The sequence below is a fragment of the Schistocerca gregaria genome, chromosome 4 (assembly GCF_023897955.1).
Source record: "Schistocerca gregaria isolate iqSchGreg1 chromosome 4, iqSchGreg1.2, whole genome shotgun sequence".
NCBI classification, from domain to species: domain Eukaryota; kingdom Metazoa; phylum Arthropoda; class Insecta; order Orthoptera; family Acrididae; genus Schistocerca; species Schistocerca gregaria.
The window spans coordinates 256,361,604-256,382,654 of record NC_064923.1 but is presented as its reverse complement, the minus strand read 5'-3'; the positions used below and the strand labels follow the sequence as shown (position 1 = coordinate 256,382,654).

General features: G+C 37.5%; 1 protein-coding gene across 3 annotated transcripts; it reads right to left on the bottom strand.

Moving 5' to 3' along the window:
* Positions 1-4,392: 4,392 nt before the first annotated feature.
* LOC126267030 (nuclear autoantigenic sperm protein) lies at positions 4,393-8,634 on the bottom strand. 3 transcript variants are annotated; one of them, XM_049971814.1, is made up of 3 exons: positions 8,256-8,606; positions 7,050-8,180; positions 4,393-4,802 (listed from the first exon to the last, which is right to left on the bottom strand). In XM_049971814.1, the coding sequence occupies exons 2-3, from the start codon at positions 8,161-8,163 to the stop codon at positions 4,777-4,779; spliced, it is 1,140 nt and encodes a 379-aa protein (XP_049827771.1). In that variant the 5' UTR covers positions 8,164-8,180; positions 8,256-8,606; the 3' UTR covers positions 4,393-4,776. The 3 variants fall into 3 exon arrangements, with proteins under 3 accessions (XP_049827771.1, XP_049827770.1, XP_049827769.1); XM_049971813.1 differs by having other exon boundaries at positions 7,050-8,634; XM_049971812.1 differs by having other exon boundaries at positions 4,393-8,180; positions 8,256-8,610.
* Positions 8,635-21,051: the final 12,417 nt, after the last annotated feature.

The following is a 21,051-nucleotide window of genomic DNA, read 5'->3' as shown; positions in this document are numbered from 1 at the left end:
CTGCCTAGTAAGCAGGAGATCCAGGGTTCAAATTCCAGTCTGGCATACATTTTCATTCATCACCAATGATTCCGCACAAAGTCCTGATGCAGCTGATATTAGTTCCTTTCTTTCCCTTTTGTTTCTCCTTCCCCCCCCCCCCCCCCCCCCCTCCATCTTCAATTACATAATATATTATCACAGTTAACTGGTGAATCATACTTGGATCCATCTCCTTTGCTTTCCAGTTATGTGTCAGTCCAACCACACCTACCCAAGTGTAATTAAAATATATTTTTAAGTTAAATTTCTTTCCACTTGACCTGAATTTAGAATTGGACATTATTAGCTACATCAAGATGAAGTAGTCTATCACACAATAGTTACAAATGAAAACACAAAGGTCTGCATAAGATGGCTATCGGTTTGGTGTTATAAACATATAAATCCTAAGTAATTTCACTATAAATATTTATCAGAGTTGAGAGGATTGGAACACTGATGAATTAGTAGTTTTCAAATACCTGGTATTAACAGTGTAAACTACTATAGTGTCATTTGAACACAAGAAGTTTATATAAATATCGCTGAAATTTATATAGCTATGACAGAGAGACTATACGTCTTACAATTAAAGAGTTCCCTACTAATCAACTAGGTGAAAACAGAATTACAAAATCATGGACAGTTCTGGAAAAATTTGAAGTGAACAGTTTGCTTGTAACACAGCATATGGATTTACGGATGTGTGTATGTCAGTGTGTCGAAAGCAGCTAGTTTCTCTCAAACTACTGCTCTTCTTCTTACATTACTCTGGTATTGCTTTTGTCTTCAACCTCATACTAAGTATTTCTCTGATGCAAAGTTAACAAGAAACAATAATTAAAATTAGGCCCTAGTTGCCTAACATACTATTACATGGGAACAGTATGCCTTGGCTCCACATTGTAATATTGCACATCTACAATCTTCGAGTTTTGCTGATTGAGTACTAGGGTATTTTAGTGTACTGTAAAAATGAAACCTTGGTGTATACTTTTTAGTTTACAAAATTAAATAATAGCTGTAACTTTTACCCACTTCATAGCCCATTCTGTTGTCTGCAACCACAATTTTTATCAAATTTTCCACCGAAATTTGGACACCGACTTCTCCAGTTTTGTTACTACAGTTTGGTTGCTATGCAAAACTTCATTTACACATCCATACTGCAATACCATTTCAGATATCATCAGCTTGCACTTCACCATCACATCTTCAAAATTTTGACAAATGCTCCTGTGCATAAAGTGTTGCTTAAACTACACGACAAAATTGACTAATGGAGTAAAAACAGAACAATAGAATATTCAGTCAAACAAAAGTACAAAACAATGCTGCGCAAATTTGTTAGGAAACAAAGGAGTGAATTTGGTACATTACCAACACATCTTGCACAAAAAACAACAACAACATTTGTATTAATGAAGTTTTTTTGGAGCTTGTAATGTGTGCTGATTTTCATGTCACTCAGGATGAACATTGGGAGTATTTTAAAATTTCCAGGGTCACGGATGCCTGAATATTTTGCATCAAGACCTCAGATTTCTATATGATTTGTGTGTAAATGTGAATATTATGGAATCAGATATTTAAAAACTGAGGGGGAGTGTGGGGGCGGGAGGGAGGGAGAGATTTTAAAATGTATTGACTATGTGCCAGATTTATTTCATTCAGTCTGTGGATCACACAATGCAAAATAATTTCTTTACTTTTCCACTTTTCCATCAGTATTGTAAGTGCTGTCCCTTCAGCCATAGTCTGATTACATTAAAGGCTTAAAATATAAGTTCCTGTAACTGCTTGAATAGTTTCTTGTCCCTTTCCAACATACAGCAACCAGGTAATTCAGTCATTGGGGGCACATTGGCAAAATTCTGTGTAAGACTGCCCACCTTGTATACCCTCCTGTCTGTGTTTATTTAGTATATAATCATTCAGCATATTTTCCACAATGCTGATGAGTCATCACTGTCAGTGCAGCATTTTATAACTGCCATGAATATGGTTGGAAAAGTAATGTTGAAAGCAGCAAACAGAAAAGAATTTAGAAACATTTTTATAGGTATTTTTCACCACTGAAGTGTCAACTTCTGATCTTTATAGCCTTCTTTTATGCTACTTATTTCGTTGATTCTTTCTCAGTACTACTACATTTTTCTTGCAAGACTCCAGCTGCACTCTTTCAGCAACCTTTCTTCAAGACTGAAACAAACTATTCAGATAAGTTGAAACTGAAATGCAATGAATATTTAGTGACAGCTGAAAAATTTGTGCTCAACTGGGATTTGTAAATGACCTATTATTTCCAGACACTACTACCAGCTGCTCTTCAGACATACCCCTTAGCAGATATTCTAAACGATGAACAAAAAATGCAGCAGTTTAGAATAATCAAAATAATGTCACCATTTTGGATGCCCGAAGAAAAGTGCAAGACCAATTTCTCTTGAAGGGCTGCAGAAACGAGCAGCAGTTTGCTTTGTCCACACCACCATCTGGCAGTGGTGCAATGCTACGGAAATTGGATATACATATGGGAGGAGCAAGCAGAAATCTCTATACAACTACTCAGATTTACATCGTCTGTAATGCTCTTATGTCAATTCAGGCAAATACCAAATACTTCCATTCCCCATTCTTTTACTACCAAGATTCTGCCACCTGTAATAACAAGTCACCCTTTGTGGGAGCCTGTGTGGTGCAAAGCAGTCTTCCTCCATTCTCCTCTCTAGGACAGACCTAAAGCAGGTGAATGTGTTTCTAGCAACTGGCTCTTTAGTACAATGCTACTGGGAAGTTAACTTCAGTCATGCTGCAGTATCAAGCTCAAGAAAGGTGGATATGTTTTGGGTAATAGATGTTATCTGGGTAAGTTTGTGCAGAGTTTTCAGTCCCTGTGAGCAGACTTAACTAGAAGTTAAATATATATTTTTCCTCAGAAGCGCATTCCATACCTATATGTACAAGGATATAATTGTGAAAACAGTTTAAATTACATTCACTGAGTGCACGCATTATGCACCTCGGTTTTTGTATGGATTCTCAGGTTCAAACTTGTGCTACATTGACATTTGAGTGGACTGCAGATAAAATAATAGTATCAATTTGAGGACTTATGTATAAGCAGTTTAATCTTGTGTTTTCATCATTATTCAAATGTATATTTGCATTGGAGCACTACGTATTAACCACATACTAACATGCCATCTCCCACCAGGCTGCCAACGGCCAGGGCAGAGCCTTGTCCGACGATGTGGTCTGACACGGCCAGGTGGTGAAACGTAGATCACTATCCATTCAGCAGTCAAATTGTTAAACATATTAACAAGAAGTTAATGTCTACATGGTTGGTTCTAGAAAGTGTCACTTGCCAATGATATAAAATATTTTGAAATTTAAAATATGGCCAAAATGTTTCTCATAATCGAAATCTTCTTGATACAAAACAGTGTTCATTAATGGATGTTATTGCACAGCAACACTGAATGCCAAGGCTGTCAGTATTTAAGAGACAATTGTAGCCTTTAGTTTTCAACCAGCATTGCCCTAAACAGCCTACAGGTCAAGAAAATGTGAGCAACATGACACCATTTAGACTTTGCATGTTAAATAATATGCCACATGATTCTAGCTTTCGAACGGTTCGCAAAAAACTCTGAAGACATATCGTCCACCTGACTCTGCAAGCATACAACACACACACACACACACACACACACACACACACACACACACACACACACACACACACACACACAAAATTTGTTAAAGATTGGGGAAGGGAACTGGCAACACTTTCTGCAATTATCATATCAGCATTCGTCTATCATACAGTAAGAAAAAAAAAAATTATTGCCCAATGGAAATTTGAGCCCCATTCCATCCCAAATACAACTGTTGCCCATAACATCACTTATGTCTCATGTGGGCAAGTAAGTAACAGTTAATTTAATTTACATTTAGTTAAATCTAACTGGGATCATTTTCACAATGCATAATTGCTTCTTCGTTATTTCTCTCTCATTAATCATCACTCACATTCAGCTTTCTCTATGCCCACTTCCATTTTGTTCCAACTGCACTCTCCCTTTTAGTCCAACAGCACTCATTTCTATGCATATTTCAATGATTAGTTCAAGATCCCAAGTTCTTTCATTTGACTTATCTCCCAACTCAGCATATAACAGTTGCTGTTAAAGAGAACTTTACCATTCTTCTTCTACAAAGACACAAATGACTCAACCTTTTTTAAGTAGCAAACTTTTCTCTCCCCCCCCCCTTCCCCACCTCCACTTCCTAATCAAGTGGACATATAAGTAATATTTGATCATTTCCACAATGTGCTCACTATAATTGATCACACACTAGAAATACAAATTTGCCTTTTATTAGTTCTCTAAATCAGAAATGAGGAAACACATTCAGAACAGAATACACAGCTATGAAATTTTTCTGCACAATTATATCCCACACAAAACTGATACAAAAATAAAACATTTGCACCTGAAGTAGAGCCCTAAGGACAGAAACTGTACACCTGCCATTAATATTTTATTTTTAAGTGTATCAAAAACTGTAATTAGAAAAATACTATAAAAATAATGAATATCATTCACATTAATTAATACAGCAGCTTCCAATATAAGTGCAATTTACAATCTACTGTACTTCACATACTGCAACATTCTGCTTAAAGCTTTCCCTTGCCAGTGATATACAAGATGTGGATAAACTGACAAATTAATGCCTCTCCCGTCATTCACTTTCAGGATCAGATCTCCCTGTAACAAATATACAATTATATTGCTTAGAAAGTACAGGCACACACGTCTCATCAGCAGAGAAAAATATCTTACAGAATATTTATATCATTCAAAGAACTTGGAATCCCATAACAGCAGTCCGGAATAAGTAACACAAACAAAAACAACTCTCCACATTTGATTTAAGTAGTACAAATATACAAGCCACATACGATCCCAAAATTCAAATAACTAAACACAACTTTCACACTACTGTGGCTGCGTGATAGCATATTATGATACTGGGTGGTATCAGATCCCCGTTCCCTGAAATTTTGTTTGTTTTAACAGATTGACCATTAGCATAGCTCATGGTCTAGGTTAGGTTGGAAGGTGATAACATAATTAACAATTGACAAGCCAATGAAAATGAATGCTACATAATTACGGCTCTAACATACTGACCTGCCCGTAGCATACTTTAATGTTTATATTTATGCCATATGTAATGCACTTTTCATAACAAAAATGAAAACTACTGGTAAATTCAGCAACCCTGCATCAGATTACACACATCTCCATGAAGTACCTCAATGCATATTAATTATCTAGAGGCTTAATGACCTACGATAAATGGTAGAGGGGGCGGGGGGGGGACAGGTCCAATGTGGAACTTGTGCCATGAATTTTAGTGTCAATCAAAGTTGGACATTAATGTCTCACTTCAAGATAGTCCATAGAGGCTAATCCTAACAGTGTATGATATGCCATCTTTTCTCTCCATGTTATATTGTAAAAAATGTGTCACACTACCTTTAATTTTTCTCAACAGTGCACTAGTGTGTTCTAACATATACAACACTACACTAACAAATGTAAGGATAACAGTCCACAGGATGTGTGCCTTAATCTCAACCAGGTCTACATTTTTTACACTACCTCAATTCTAACTGAACTTAGAATATGTCGAGTTGCAATCTAATTCAGAACTCATTTTAAACTCTAGCACTGACATTAGGCCTACTGGCTCTATGGGGTTAATTCTCAGAACACAGAAAGAAAGATACCATCCCCAACAAACATTTACACTGATAATCTAATGTTGAAATCAATGCTACATGGCAGCTACTTCGCTTATAGTACACCAAGGATGTTCACATTCAAAGCCCCATTTCCGTGTTAACTCAAAAGTTGGCATATTTTTAAGAGAAAAATAAAATATAAAAACATACAAAATGTTTGCTGTTCCTATTTTTTCTCCCTGCATGCATAAGTAAATATATTGTACAAGAAATTTACCACTCTTCACAGCACCAAAGTGACTTTGCACAAATTTAAAAAGGTTTACAAATTAGCTTTATTTGCCCATTAAAAAAGTACATTTCATATGTTTTCAAACAAATTTGGGTTTCTCATGAAGTTAACATGCACGAGACCTGACTAGTTTCTTCAGTCAGTCACATACCATTGAAATGTCTAAACACACACACACACACACACACACACACACACACACACACACACCTTATGAAAATAAATACACACTCGACTTCTTCACAGAAAATAACAAAACTCAATCTGTATTCACCCTAGTTAGTAAAGTGAGGCACTTTTTAAGTGCTGATATTGTGAAGTAAAATTACTAGACCTATGAATGCAATGCCCATATGATTTAGACTATTCCTAGGGATGAGATTTTTGTCAGTCTGCTCATATCAGTTTCACTATTTTAGCTTACAGAATACATTTAGTCAACATGTGATCATGGATATTATTAAATTATGATCTACACTGGCATTAAAATAAACTTCACCTCTTGGCAATATAAAATTAATAGAGTCCTAGATCTGTTTACTAACTCACCAAACATTCTGAATGTAATGTTAAGTTCTATAAACATTTAAGTCATCCAATCTACTACATATAACTCAACTGCCAAGACAATCACCTGCCTTTAAATTACAATTTCAACAAATGTGTGCCATATTTAACCCACGTCTTGACAGAGAGTAACCAATGTTCTTTCTTTTGAACACGAATACATTACCATACGTATTTCGCACCAAAAAAAGTTAAACCAGCATTTGAATTTCAGTTCTAAGAATGTTTCAATAATCGTAAGGTCAAATGCTGATTTCGTTTTGTGCATTACGTGATTTACAGTCCTCTACGCGGTATGGCAATAACAGGTATTTGTGTCTCTTCAAATGAACGTAGATTACACTAGATCTTGATCAGGTTCTGTTTTACTCCTTTTACTATCTGACATATCCAAGTCCAACTTACGCTTCTTCCTCACTAAATGGGTGATATTGGACACCGGCTTTGATTCGGTGGATGCAGCTGATGTTGATAACGATGCAGACGAAGTACCAGCCTGACCAGAACTTCCCTGCTGATCTTCACAGCGCTTCTCAAACATCGCCTTCAATGTTTCATTTTTGAAGTCTTTCATATCCTGAATTTTGTCCTTAATCTCAGGCAGTAAAGCCTTTATTTCTGTGATTTCACCGTCTATAGTATAAAATGCATCAGATTTGGATTCTTCCGCCACTTCACCGCCACTGTCCTTTCTCTGCTCCAGGATTTTAATTCTTTCTTCCAGCACCTCAACAGCTTCGGAAAAGTACTTTATAGACTCGTCGAAATTGCTTGCAAGTGAATGAGCTAAGCCTAGCTGGTACAATGTTTCCGCTACACACCTATCATCGGTTTTGAGAAGTTTCTTTCTAATTTCTAAACATCTATTTATATCTTCTATAGCTGAAGTATAGTTTTCGGATTCTAAGCCAATCTCGCCCAAATACATGTGTACTTCTGCAAGTTTAAGTTTAATGTTTTGGTCGCTGTCAGCTTGTCTCTGAAAAATAATTTTTACGAGTTCCAACATTTCCCACGCCAATTTCAGATTACTCACTGTCTCAGCATCATCCTCATCTTTCTCACCGTCAACCTCTACATTATCCTCGCTACCAACAGGTTCGCTATCTACAGTGGGAGCACTATCCGCAGCAGTATCTTCTACTTTCTCATTTTCATGTTTTGCAGATTCCTCCTTCTCACAATTATCTTCCACACCAGCTTCTTGTTCCTCCTGCTCGTTCTCTTCCTCTTCATCTTCACGTTCTTCAACAGCATCGCCTAGCACACCGTTCTCTTCTCTTGCGAGGCCGAGTAACGCTTTTCCGTAACTGAAATAGGCATCGCCACACTCATTTGCAGCTTCACCATACACTTCAGCCAATAGTTCACACGCAGTTGCCAGACATCCCACTGCTTCGAAGTAATCTTTAACGAGGTAATGCCTTTTGCCCTGAGCAAGAAGCATAAACGCCTTTTCCTTTGGGCTCATATCTTCTTCCTTCTTCTCGACAGCTGTATTATCTGTATTCGTCTCCATTTTCAACAGGGCAGGGCCTATAACAAATCGTACGCGTTACAATACGAAACTTTCACTACACTGAATCAAGAAATTATATCATTTCTACTGACCGCCTTTTACGCACTAGACACTTTGAATTACTGTATTTCACTTGCACCCCGCGGATCTTTTGGCGGCAAATCAAAGATTCTTAAGCACACCAACACGGTTGCCAACAGCAATCAGTAGGATCTCCATTCACACTTGAAACTTGCCAACATAACCTACAACCTCATTGCATATGATACCGCGTCGCACCGCAGAGGATAATTAACTTCTGATTGAATTGTCAATATTGTGTCAAATGAAATTTGAAATTCATACAAGAAATTAAGCTTCGAATTTTACCTACAGTATTCAGCTTACGTATTAGCTCACACTTAAAAAAGAACTTATTTAAAGGCCCGTCCACACGCAACGATCTGTCTGCGCAATTGTCTGCGCACATCACATCTGCGCAGAAAGAACGTTGCGCAGAATTGCACCAACCTGAGTTGTGTGCCAACCTGGAAGTTGGAGTTGGAGCTTTGAGCGAAACCTCTCAAATCTGTGGGTTCAAACCACATCTGCGCAAACGAGTTGGAGCGTGTGGACAGGAGATCACCGCAAATCTGGCGCGAAAGAGCTGTTTGCTCAGTCTAGTGTTTGAATTTGTGCGCACAGGGCATTAAAATGGCTGATAACTCGTCAGTGTTCTCGAGAGTTTGTTAGTGAATTCATTGAAATATGTAGAAACCACCCATGTTTTTGGAAGATTAAAGTGAAGAATATAGTGACCAAGACAAAAAGACAGCACCATACAATGCTCTAACTGAAAAATTGCGGGCAGTTGACTCCTCGGCAAACAGAGAAACCGTAATAAAAAAAATAAAAAAAATCGTTGCGAACTGTTTAACGAAAAGAGTTATCCAAAGTTCAGAAATCTAGAAGATCTGGTGTAGGAGTAGATCAAGTATACCAGCCAACGTTATAGTATTTTGATCTGCTTGGCTTTATTAAGATCGGCCTGCAAATCTCGCAGTAAATTTGCGTGAGAAAACTGCTTTCGCTTTAGCAGTCACTGTCTACACCATTTTGACCGCTTTCTCTGTTTCCTGCCGTTGGTCTAAATGTTTTTTGCAACACAAGTTGCGAACACAGACCACAACAGAACTTCCTCCATTTCTATATTTCAGAATAACTGAATTAAATTTTTGACGTTTACGGGAAGCGTAGTCGCTCGCCACTGATTTCTTTTCTACTCTGACAGATGGCGGGAGAGTACTAGATTGGGGTTTGTGTCGTGTGAACACACCACATTTGCAGCGATCGCAGACAGATCATTGCGTGTGGACCGGTCTTAACATTTCACTTAAACAGTGCTACGGCGAAGTTCCGCATACTTTCTGTTGCAGCTGCGATAATAGTATTTCTAATAGATACCGATAACCTACATATACATAATATGAAACACCAATAATCGTCCAAACATTAACTGAAATGTACCGGGCAGTTAATTAGCTACTGTTATGGCACGATTAGTACTACATTCCTGCCAGTTTCTACTACTCGCAGTTATAATTATACTGATAACTAAACTAATGGATTCCACCTACCTTATTATTTAACTGTAACCCTATTTAGAGTATTCGGTAGTGAACAATAACTGGCAGTTATTTATAAACGTTAAAAATAACGGTAATAGAAAATAGCTGTAACCGTGATAACAGTTGGTTAAAAACAAAACGTTTGCCCAACCTCTACCCTCACGCAATTAAAGCATGGAGGTAAAAATAAGAGGAGTTGTCATGACGTCACAAACTTGAAGTCGACCCAAGTGAAGATCCGCCATGTTACCTACCCTAAAACATTCCCTTCTAGTGGTTTGATTCCGTGTAGCCGTGAAGTGTTTTGATAAAAAATGTCAGCTTGCATTGCTTACGGGTGTACTAATATTTCTGATTGCAGTCTAAAGTTTAAACAAATCACATTTCATTCGTAAGTGGACTTATTGAAGCGCTATTTTCTTATATATGCTTGAAATTATGATGCACTGTAAAGTTTTACATTATGGTTTTTTTGCGATTTGACGTTAGATTTCCTATCAATCCAACGCGAAGAGGTCGTTGGAGATGAGCAATACACTTGGTTTTCATTGTTTGGTTATTTCTAAGCAACTGAAAAGTCCTAGCAAGATATATCCTGGAAATGGGGACTGTTGTTTTAAAATTCAATAACTAAAAGTAATGTAACTACATGTAGGTAATTAAAGCTTCAGTAAAATGTGTGGAACATCTGTTACAGTGGTTAAATTATAAGTACTTAAAGGGTTAAATGTCTGTTAAAGCAAAGTTTCAGGCTACTTAGATCATTACATTAATCACCATGTTGTCGTGTTACCCTGTAAATTGCTGTTATATGCTGAACTGAATGTCACTTGGAAGCTACAATTTAAAAACAAAGGAGATGTGTAAACTACAATCTTAAATTCCATTATTTTCCTTCATAATTTAACGAATCTTTCACTTTGTTGACATGACAGCTGGCTTGTTTATATTATCCCTGCATACATCTATGGGACACCAAAGGAAATAGGTAAGTTTCTTGCAAATTTGAACGTTTAAAATTTGCATTCGACTTGAAAATACAACGAATACAAATCGTTGCCTCTAAACTATCAATCATTGCTTTTGGAGTTCTGGCTTTATCAATTATCGACATAAACAAAATGAAAGTAAATAGAAATGGATTACGAAAGCACGCTTTTCATAGCATATACTTCTCGGTAATTCGAAGTGTGTAATCAAGAAGGAATTACAGTACTGAGGCCAGAACCGTCATATTTTCATGTCGTATTACTGTATCGAGTATGTATTTAAGACCAGAAAAACGTTTGAAGTTGCGCTCCTTGTGCTGTGTTGTGCACTAAAACAGTGTAACGTTAACTATATAAAACAAATATCGCGCGCACACTACAGAAATAACGAAGAATAAGCAATTATAGACACTCGTCTGCTAATGTTTTGGGGGATCCAAGATGGCGGTAGGCCCTGCCGACTGGCTTAAAAACAAGGTACAGCATAAGTCTCTAGCGCAATCTCCCCTTATTCTACCTCCATGAATTAAAGTCACTTCAAGTCACGTGCTGTCAACTCATATCCTCAAATGTTCTTTCGCAGTAACTGCGACCTTCGCAAGATGATTTTCAACTGTTTTTACGTGCTATGTGCTCATATAAAAAGCGGTAAGTTATATGTGCGAATCATGGAGGCCACAGTCCACATTGGCATGTAATGGAATCAACTGGTTTGCAAGTGGCAAGAATAGCTTGAATATTAGAGAAGGACTACTGAAGTTCAAAACAACACAAGGAAGAATAGCTCTGAGCAGTATGGGACTTAACATCTATGGTCATCAGTCCCCTAGAACTTAGAACTACTTAAACCTAACTAACCTAAGGACAGCACACAACACCCAGCCATCATGAGGCAGAGAGAATCCCTGACGCCGCCGGGAATCGAACCCGGGCGTGGGAAGCGAGAACGTTACCGCACGACCACGAAATGCGGGCAACACAACGAAGATGTGTGGGTCCGAAATAAATGTCATTACATGGTACAGTTACGAAATGCCATCACATCTCATGAAAATTAGGTTTAAGATTAACTTTAGTTGCTAGTCCAGTTCAATTTTTTTTTGTAAATTAGTCATATCTCCCTCAATACTTTTCCCATAAAGATATAGAGCTGTTCTTTACATGTTGTATTTGGCTTTTGGTAGTGCAAGCGCCTTATACCGAGATTAGTTAGTGAAACCACGTAAATATTGACCACTGATGCTTGCAAAACACTTTCACACACAATTCAGAGAGCTGCTTAGCAATAAATAGGTCTGCCACAGATATATATTTAAAGAAACAACTTGCAATATCTGAAGTTTTCCGTGTATTTCCGTATATAACACTAAAAATGCCTCACAACATAGAAAGAAATTACACCTACTAAATCTATCTGAATTCAGACTGCTGTCTCACTGCTTCCATTAATTTGTCGTCATTTACTATAAATTTTAACAAAAGAAACATGAAACGAAACAATTTATAACAATTAAAGAACAATAAACAACTAATATCAATCACAGAAACTACGATGAAACGAGATACAGAGATCCGCCCATGTCAGTGTATTGGAAGAAAATGAGGTTGTGGGTCACGTGATCAGCAACGGACTAATGACTTTACCCATTAAAATTTGCCTCCAGAGAAACCTTGATGGAGCTGTGGGGAGAGGGGATGGCCAGTGTCAATGCCGACATTTGAAACGTGTTGTGGAAAGTTTTGACGGGACATGACATGACAGCCGGTCAGTATTGTAATTGACTTCCTCGAGAAGACTCTTGTAGTTCAGTTCCTTCAGTATCTCTGTGAGTCTCCCACAGATTAAACAAACATTTAGCCATTCATGTTGCACCTCTCTGTATAGATTCAATATCCCCTGTTAGTTTTAACTGGCACAGGTCCTGAACACTTACATAATATTTTAGAACTGGTCACACAAATGATTTGTAAGCAATCTCCATTGTACTGTAGACTGATTGCACTTTCCCAGCATTCTACTGACAAAGCGAAGTCTACCATATGCTTTACCCAAGACTGAACCTATCTGATCATTCCATTTCATACCCTTACAGAGTGTTACACCCAGACATTTGTAAGAGTTGGCTGAGTACAACAATGACTCAATGATATTACAGTCATAAGGTACTTATACTTCGTTTTTTTCGTTTTTTGAAGTGCAAAATATTACATTTCTGAACATTTGAAGCAAGTTGCCAATCTCTGCAGCTCTTTGAAATCTTACCAAGATCTGACTGAATATTTATGCAGCTTCTTTCAGAAAATACTTCACTGTAGATAACTGCATCGTCTGCACTAAGCTTCATCTTGCTGTTAATATTGTCAGTATGGTAATTTTTATACAACAACATAAACAGCAACGGTCCCAGCACACTTCCCTGGGTCACACCTGAAGTACCGTAGAACGTGTAGGATCACTTTTCATGTTCAAAGACATGTATCTCCTCAACCAATTGATGTAAAGCGATGAAACACAAGCCATTTTATGTGTCTTTATCTGTAGTTTTGGATCCAATATATGTGTTTCTCTTTATTGTTTATGGCGAATTTTAATAATTTTGTAAATGCTTTGATTCTATTGTTCTGAAAGTTGGTGTGAATAGGATCCATCGTAGCATTTTCCCAAATTATTTCATTAAGACGCTTGTTTTGTGACTGGCTTATTTTTAAAAAAAGTAAAAGATGATTGCAGAATAGACAAAAGTATACATACGATTATAATTATTTTATTGAAAAAAAAGAAATACATTTTACATAGAAAACTTAAAATAATGCTACAACTTTTTCCACAAAAAAGGTGTGTTGACCCGTTTGAATGTTAGTGACTTTTATCTTTCTCTCCACTTGTATTGGGATCACCTCATATGTATCATCCACGTCTGGGAAAACAAAGACAGTGTTCTTTTTCCCATCCCTTTTTCGAAGGCCCTTAACAGTCATTGCTGACTCAGTTACAGTGACAATTGTTTCTATGAACCTCATGTGTCCCTTTTTTGTGTCAAATCTAACAATGACGAAGTCATCAGGCTGAAGTTCATAAGGCAAAAGACTTCAGATCCACTGATTGCACTTGTGCTCTCGCCTGGGTTCTCACGTTCTTTGGTGGAGAGAGAGTTGCTGAGCCATTATCTCCAGAAACATCGTCACTTTGGTCTGAGGCGTCACTCTTTTCGTCATCAGGGAAATCATGTACTGACACACTTTTCCCAGCCTGCACTGGAACCCTGGTTTGCCGTTGTGTCACAGGCCTTTCATCGCTCCCTCGAAATTCATGGAGAAATCTATGAGGGCTCCATCAACATCCTGTGGATTTCTGGGACCTTCACCATCATCTTCAACACCAGGAACTCTGATAATTACTCTCTCGGGATTGAACGGCAGAATCCCACATTTCTCGATGCCAGCCTGGATGTTTCTTACAGCATATACTTCGAGAGCCCTCACAAGCTGTTTTAGTAATTGGGGGAACATATCCTTTGGAATGGTGCTCTCCTTACAACCAGAACCCAACTTCCATTTTTTGGAGAATACTTCGCCAGCTGGTCTTCATTGGACGAAAAAATGTCATGTCAAGTGGCCGAGAGAGATGCGTAGAGTTTTTGGGAAGAAAAATCATTCTTACACCATTCTCTTCACAAGCCTTGACTGAAGCCACTGAAAGATGAGTGGAAAGGTTGTCGCCGATTAAAACTTTGGGGTCTTCTAACTTCCTATAATAAGGCAAAACGATTGTGGTAATCCAGTCATCAAAACGCTGAGCATCAAACCACCCACTTTCACTTCTATTAAATCTGGTGTCTTCTGGAGCACCATCCACCCATGAAGCATACAAGTGCTTTGAGCGGTAAACAGCATACAAAGGCAGCAGTTTTCCATTTGCTGCAGCAGCGAACATAATTGACTATGCTGCTTTGGAGGTATTCACAACTCTCTCAGGATATTTTGATCCTCTTTCCGTAATCACTTTTGCATGTCCCGGATCATGTGCTAAGTTCATTTCGTCGAAATTCACAATATTACTTGGGGGATCATCTTTAATTTCCTTCTCCAAATTATCAAAATACTCCCTCAGGACAGCTCTTGACACAGAAGCACATGCTCTTTTTATGTTCTGGCACAGTCTTAGACTCAATGTTTCTTTGTGCCTCTTCAAAAAGCTAACAGTGAATTCGTGACCAGTTAAATTATTTTTGACTTTTCTAACAACTTTACCTCTCTGGTCCAAGACACAAAACCGCAGAGTCAACTGGTCAAAGGGAAAGCCCCACTCAGCCCAAATAGCGAGCCTGTCCACAATCAATGCCACTTCATCTGTGGAGAGTGCAGTTGGTCCTCTTGGGGGGGGGGGGGGGGGGGGGGGGTGCACATTCTTATTCCTCAAATGTTGGTGGAGAACTGTGATTGGAATGCTGAAATTTCTGGCAGCATGCTTCATGCTGCTCCCTCCTTCAACAACAGCAATGGCTTGGGCTAATTTATTCTTACTTCTCGTTGTGTAGGATTTCCCATGAGGATCAGGCAAGTAATTTCTTGGCATTTTAATCAGTCGGGAAATTAAATAGAACGAAACATTCAAAACACAAGCAGGTAGCATCCCATAACCAAATGTAAGGCCGATAGTAATGTCATTTTATACTTATCCTATTCACTCCATTTTTTTTAAGCAAAGCGTTACAGCGAAATAAAATGAAATCAAGAAATATATTTAGTACTCACCAAAAACAAAGGGGGAGGTTAATTCGGAACACAATTCTGGGTGGAAGCACTGATTTTGATGATACACAACTCCCGACCGCACACCTCTGTATACCAAGTTTTCGGAACATACATAAACTTGGGAATCCCCGCCCACATGTTTACACGGCTCTAGAAGCCAGAGTAGCCACTACTGAAACACAAAATGTTCGTGAAAGTGTTCCTCAAGGGCAATGCTGCCGATTGATACACTGGTTTACATATTTTATTGCGATCCTGTGTAATTTCTGTTGTTTTAAAGTTTTTCCATCAGAATTGATCCTATTCACTCCTATGACCCTATTCACCCCATTTTATGGTTAAGTTCTATTTCTGACTATGACTCACCACCCAATATAACATGCTATGTCCTCCCTAACAAAAAGTCCTCAATCCAGTCACAAATTTCACTTGACACCACATATAATCGTACTTTTGATAATAAGGGTAGTTGTGGTACTGAGTCAGCTGCTTTCCAGAGACCAAAAAATGTTGCATTTGCCTCGTTCTCTTGATCCAAAAATTTCAGTATATTGTGTGAGAAAAGTGCGAGTTGGTTTCACATGATGGATGTTTTCGAAATCCATGCAAGATGGCATGGAGGAGGCCATTCTGTTGAATACACCTCATTGTGTTTGACCTCAGATTATGCTCTTAAGATTCTACAACAAATCGATGTCAAGGATATTGGATGATAGTTTTGTGAATCATTTCTACTTCCCTTCTTGTGCCACTAACAGCCTTTGCATATGACAGTGAGAAAGAGGTGAGTGAAGAGCTCATTCAAGTCTAAAAATTATATTTTTTGCAGAAATACATATTAAAATTAGACTATTCAGAGTGTAGACAAACATGTTTTCAGAACAAACCGATCAATTATGCTGCCATTGTTCAGTACCTCAGTAAAGTCCCCTATGAGTTAAATACCATATTTTGTAAAGTTATTTATTTTCGTCTATTTAGCAGATTTGGATGTATATACTGCAGGTCCAAGTACATATTTGCATTACCAGTTTTACAAATTTATATTCCCATACACTATTTAATTATAATAGGTGTGCGATTTTAACGCAAAAACAGTACATATTACACAAATTGTATCTACTGTATAATCTACCTTCACACATTTCAGTTCCATTACGCCAGTACACGTCTTGAATCTATACTCATTATATATATAGATTTTATCGCACTGTGAGTCCATTAGCAATTTTTTGAAATTACTGGATTTCACTGACTAAATAGAAACGATTTCCCACAAGGAACAGTTTAATAGTTTGTTTAAGCTAATATTTAAAATATGAAGTGGTGAACAATTGTAGAGTTTTATTGCCAGAAAAACAGTGCTACATTCAAGTTAAGCTGCGTTATTTCGAGGAACTTTTACTGTTATACAGTTTCTGGTAGCATGACTATACTTGTATATCTCTTCATTTTTATTGAATTTATTTTTATGTTCCTATGCAAAGAGTAGCATTGTATATATACTGGTATAAATATCATAGAAAACTGAAGTTTATTGAACAGTGGATTGCAGAAAGTTAGAATATTAAGTTTACTGAAGAGCAGCTTAAAGCTGCCATTTCTACTTGTATTAGCTATTATTCTGATTTTAATTGGACCACTTTAATGAACACACGTTTCTTTTCCACTGAGCATAAAAACATTAAAATAAAAAAATACACCATCTGCCACTAATTATTTGGAGAGAACAAATATGTCAGTATTTAGTTTTGCAGTTGTGGTAGCAATGTCGTCTTTCCATAGTTATCTACATTGAGGGCTAAGAAAGATTGTTTTGAACTACATTTATACCCAGTGCTTGAAACTGTGAGGAGTCCTTTATTCTTCTTCTGTTGTTTCCGCACTGCACTATTTCAATTTTATCATTATTGAGACTCAGCCTTATGGTTTCTAGGCATTGAATGGTAAACTCTAGTATCATTTTTATTTTGTAAGATACCCTGTAAATTTTTCTTAATGGCTGTGCTGGGAATTATTTGCAAAAAGAATCATTTCATTTTCAGTGTTAAGAGAAAACTGATACAGACAGACACAGACTCACACACAAACAAACACACACACACACACACACACACACACACACACACACACACACACACACACACACACACACAGGGGATGTCACTCCCAAGAGATGTCAGGGGCATTTTCTCTTGTGTTTCTGAAGATATCTGCAATTCGGATTTTAAATGTGTAGATGAAATTAGCCTAAACTAATACTGTTCATCATATGTTTTGTGGAACCCCTGTATCAACAGAAAGTATCAGTTTGTTTCTTGTTACATACAAAATTATTTTTAGAGCAGAATTCATTTGCCCATTCGGTAAAACAGTCCCAAACAGTTTACTGTGCTATTTGTTTTATTGATGTGTATGAACAGTAGCAGAATAACATGAAAATTAACCAGTACTGCAGCAGTAATAGCACTGCCCTGGCCCATGCTGACTGCTACCACCATGCGAAAGCACTACTCACTTGCTACTACATTATCAGTTGATCTTCGTATTTTACTGCCCCTGTTAATACATATCGATAAAACGAATAATGTGCTAGACTAATTTGGAACTGCTGTCTAATAGGGATATAAAATTCAGCTTTAAAAATCATTTTGTTTGTGATGAGGAGAAAACTGACAGGTTTCATCGACACATGTATGATAAGCAGTAGTTTTTTGGGCTATCCCCAGCTAACACTTCAAAAACAAAATAGTGAATATCTGTTGAATCATATAGATACATATAGTAATTGATAGTCTAGCACAATTCGCATATATATATTTGCTACACCATGAGTTACTTCTCAACAATTTGCAGATATGATTTAATGATATTGAGAGTTTTCCTCTAATCCCATAGTGATCATGTATCCTTATTAAAATATTCTGGTCAACTAGGTTGAAACTATTTGATAAACCACAAAATATACCAAGAGGATTTTGGCTTTGATACAATACCACTGATATTATATTTATACATTCAAAAGCAGGTGAATTTGTTTGTTTTCCTTCCTGGAATCCAAACTGTATATCACCCTAAAGAAAGCATTTCTTTCAAAAAATTATATAAATCTGTATATATTACTTTTTCAATGACTTTTGAGAGAATGGGTAGCAGGTTATGTTGTCTGTGGTTATCCAAGCACATTGGATCTCCTGTTTTGTATACTGGAAAGACTCTAGATATAGATAGTCCATCTGCAAAACTACCTTCTGTCAAACAGGAATTAACTATGTGGCAAATGACGTTGGCCATTTTCCTTGTAGATAATTTTAAGATTTTCTTTGAAATCCCATTTATGTCAGTGGAAGTTTTATTATCAAACTTCTTTTAACTTTTATTATCTCTTGCCCTGTTGAAGGAAGTAAATAACATGAGCTAATGAAAGAGTTTTGACAATCACAGGGTCTTCTATTACTTATCATTTAGCTCAGCTGAAGGCTTTCACTATTATTCTCTTTTGATTTTCCTGTTTATTTGTTAATTATTTTTCATATAGTCCTTACTATGTTCAATGATTGAGCAGTGATGATTCCTACAACTCTTTGTAGCTTTTAGTATCTTCCTGTAAGTCTTTTTGTGAGTTTTATAATATTCATCAAAATGATCAATCCTGTGTGAAACTTTGCTAATACTATAAAGATGTTTCAGTTTCTTACAAGATACAAGTAATCTGCCATCAATCACAGCACACAGTTTCGCCTTTCTTCACTCTCCAAATTTTACTTGCTAAGCTTCTGTAACATTTAAGTAAATGTCCAGTAAAACATTATATTTATAATATCGGAAAGGTAGAATTTTTGCAAATTTTCATTTTCGAATTTTTCTTTAGAAACAATTTGTTAGAGATACTAATGCCTCTGTACAAGAAACAGTATTGAGTCTCTACTTTCAGGGTGGAAGAACTTGTCCATGTGCAGGGATAGGAATGGACTCAAACCCAAAGTCCGCAGCTGGTTGTCTCGCGGACACTTCTCGCTTCCAAGCACATTGTCCCAAGTTCGATTCCCGGTGGGGTCAGGGATTTTCACCTGCCTCGAGATGACTGGGCGTTTGTGTTGTCCTTATCATTTCATCATCATTCGTGAAAGTGGCGAGACTGGACTGAGAAAAGGTTGTGAATTTGTACGGGCGCTGATAACTTCGCAGTTGGGCGCCCAACAAACCAAACATAATCATCATCGTCATCATCAAACCCAAGGCAAACTTGATAGTCCCATCTAGAGCTTGCCTGACAGGGTGGAAGAACTCGTCCATGTGCAGGGAGGACATACTCATTACTAAAGACTGATAATCATCATCTGAGATAAAATTTTCATTGGTTTTGTTTTCAAGATGTATGGTTAGGAGAGAGCCTGCTTTGTTAGTAATGATTTTTTGCAACTAACCAAAATCGTTCTTGTTTTCAGAAGGTGCTATGTTTACTTTGTTAATAAGGTCCCGTACAAACCTCAATGGGTGTACTATAAGAAGTCACAGCTGGCACCTCACAACAGAGCCACAAGCTGAGGACAGTCACTGCCAGATGTAGCCACGAATGAGAGACGTTGACAAAGATGTTCCCTGAGGAATTCCATAGGCTGCTGTTGCTACAAGTCCACTTGTGTCAGAGTGCAGTGCCACTTGCTCCTGTCTTTGATAGCCCACTCTGATAGCGACATAACTGTAGTTCAGATACAAGAGCGAGCTCGTGTCTTTAGTCAGAACTAAGTTCGTAGTTAAATGCAATGTGATAAATGACTGTCATTCAGTATTATCCAAAAGTAATAAACAGTTACCATTGTATTCTGTGGCAGTACTAAATGTATATTGTCCCTCATGTGGACATTGATGCCTTCCAAGTTAAGTATTCTGTATTAAGTTGTTTTACTGAATGGAACTAATGGTCAACACATATCGTAGTATCCATTCGATCTCCTCCAGAATTCCAACTTATTGAACTTGCTATGACATGTATAAAAGTTCGGTTCCCAGCTGTTTACCATACAGACTTGGACAAGTACATACATTATGTAGTTCCTGACTGTACCTTAAAGCTGATACTATACTACAACTATATGTATCGCACATGGTATCTCATAACCTCACTTTGAATTTTCTATACTGGGATAAGGGAAGTAACTTTGTGTTGACATTGCAGCTAGTGTGAATATACAGGGTGTTTCAAAAATGACCGGTATATCTGAAACGGCAATACAAACTAAACGAGCAGCGATAGAAATACACCGTTTGTTGCAATATGATTGGGACAACAGTACATTTTCAGGCAGACAAACTTTCGAAATTACAGTAGTTACAATTGTCAACAACAAATAGCGCTGCGGTCTGGGAAACTCTATAGTACGATATTTTCCACATATCCACCATGCGTAGCAATAATATGGCGTAGTCTCTGAATGAAACCTTTGGCAACGTGTCTGGCAGAATGGCTTCACATGCAGATGAGATGTACTGCTTCAGCTGTTCAATTGTTTCTCGATTCTGGCGGTACACCTGGT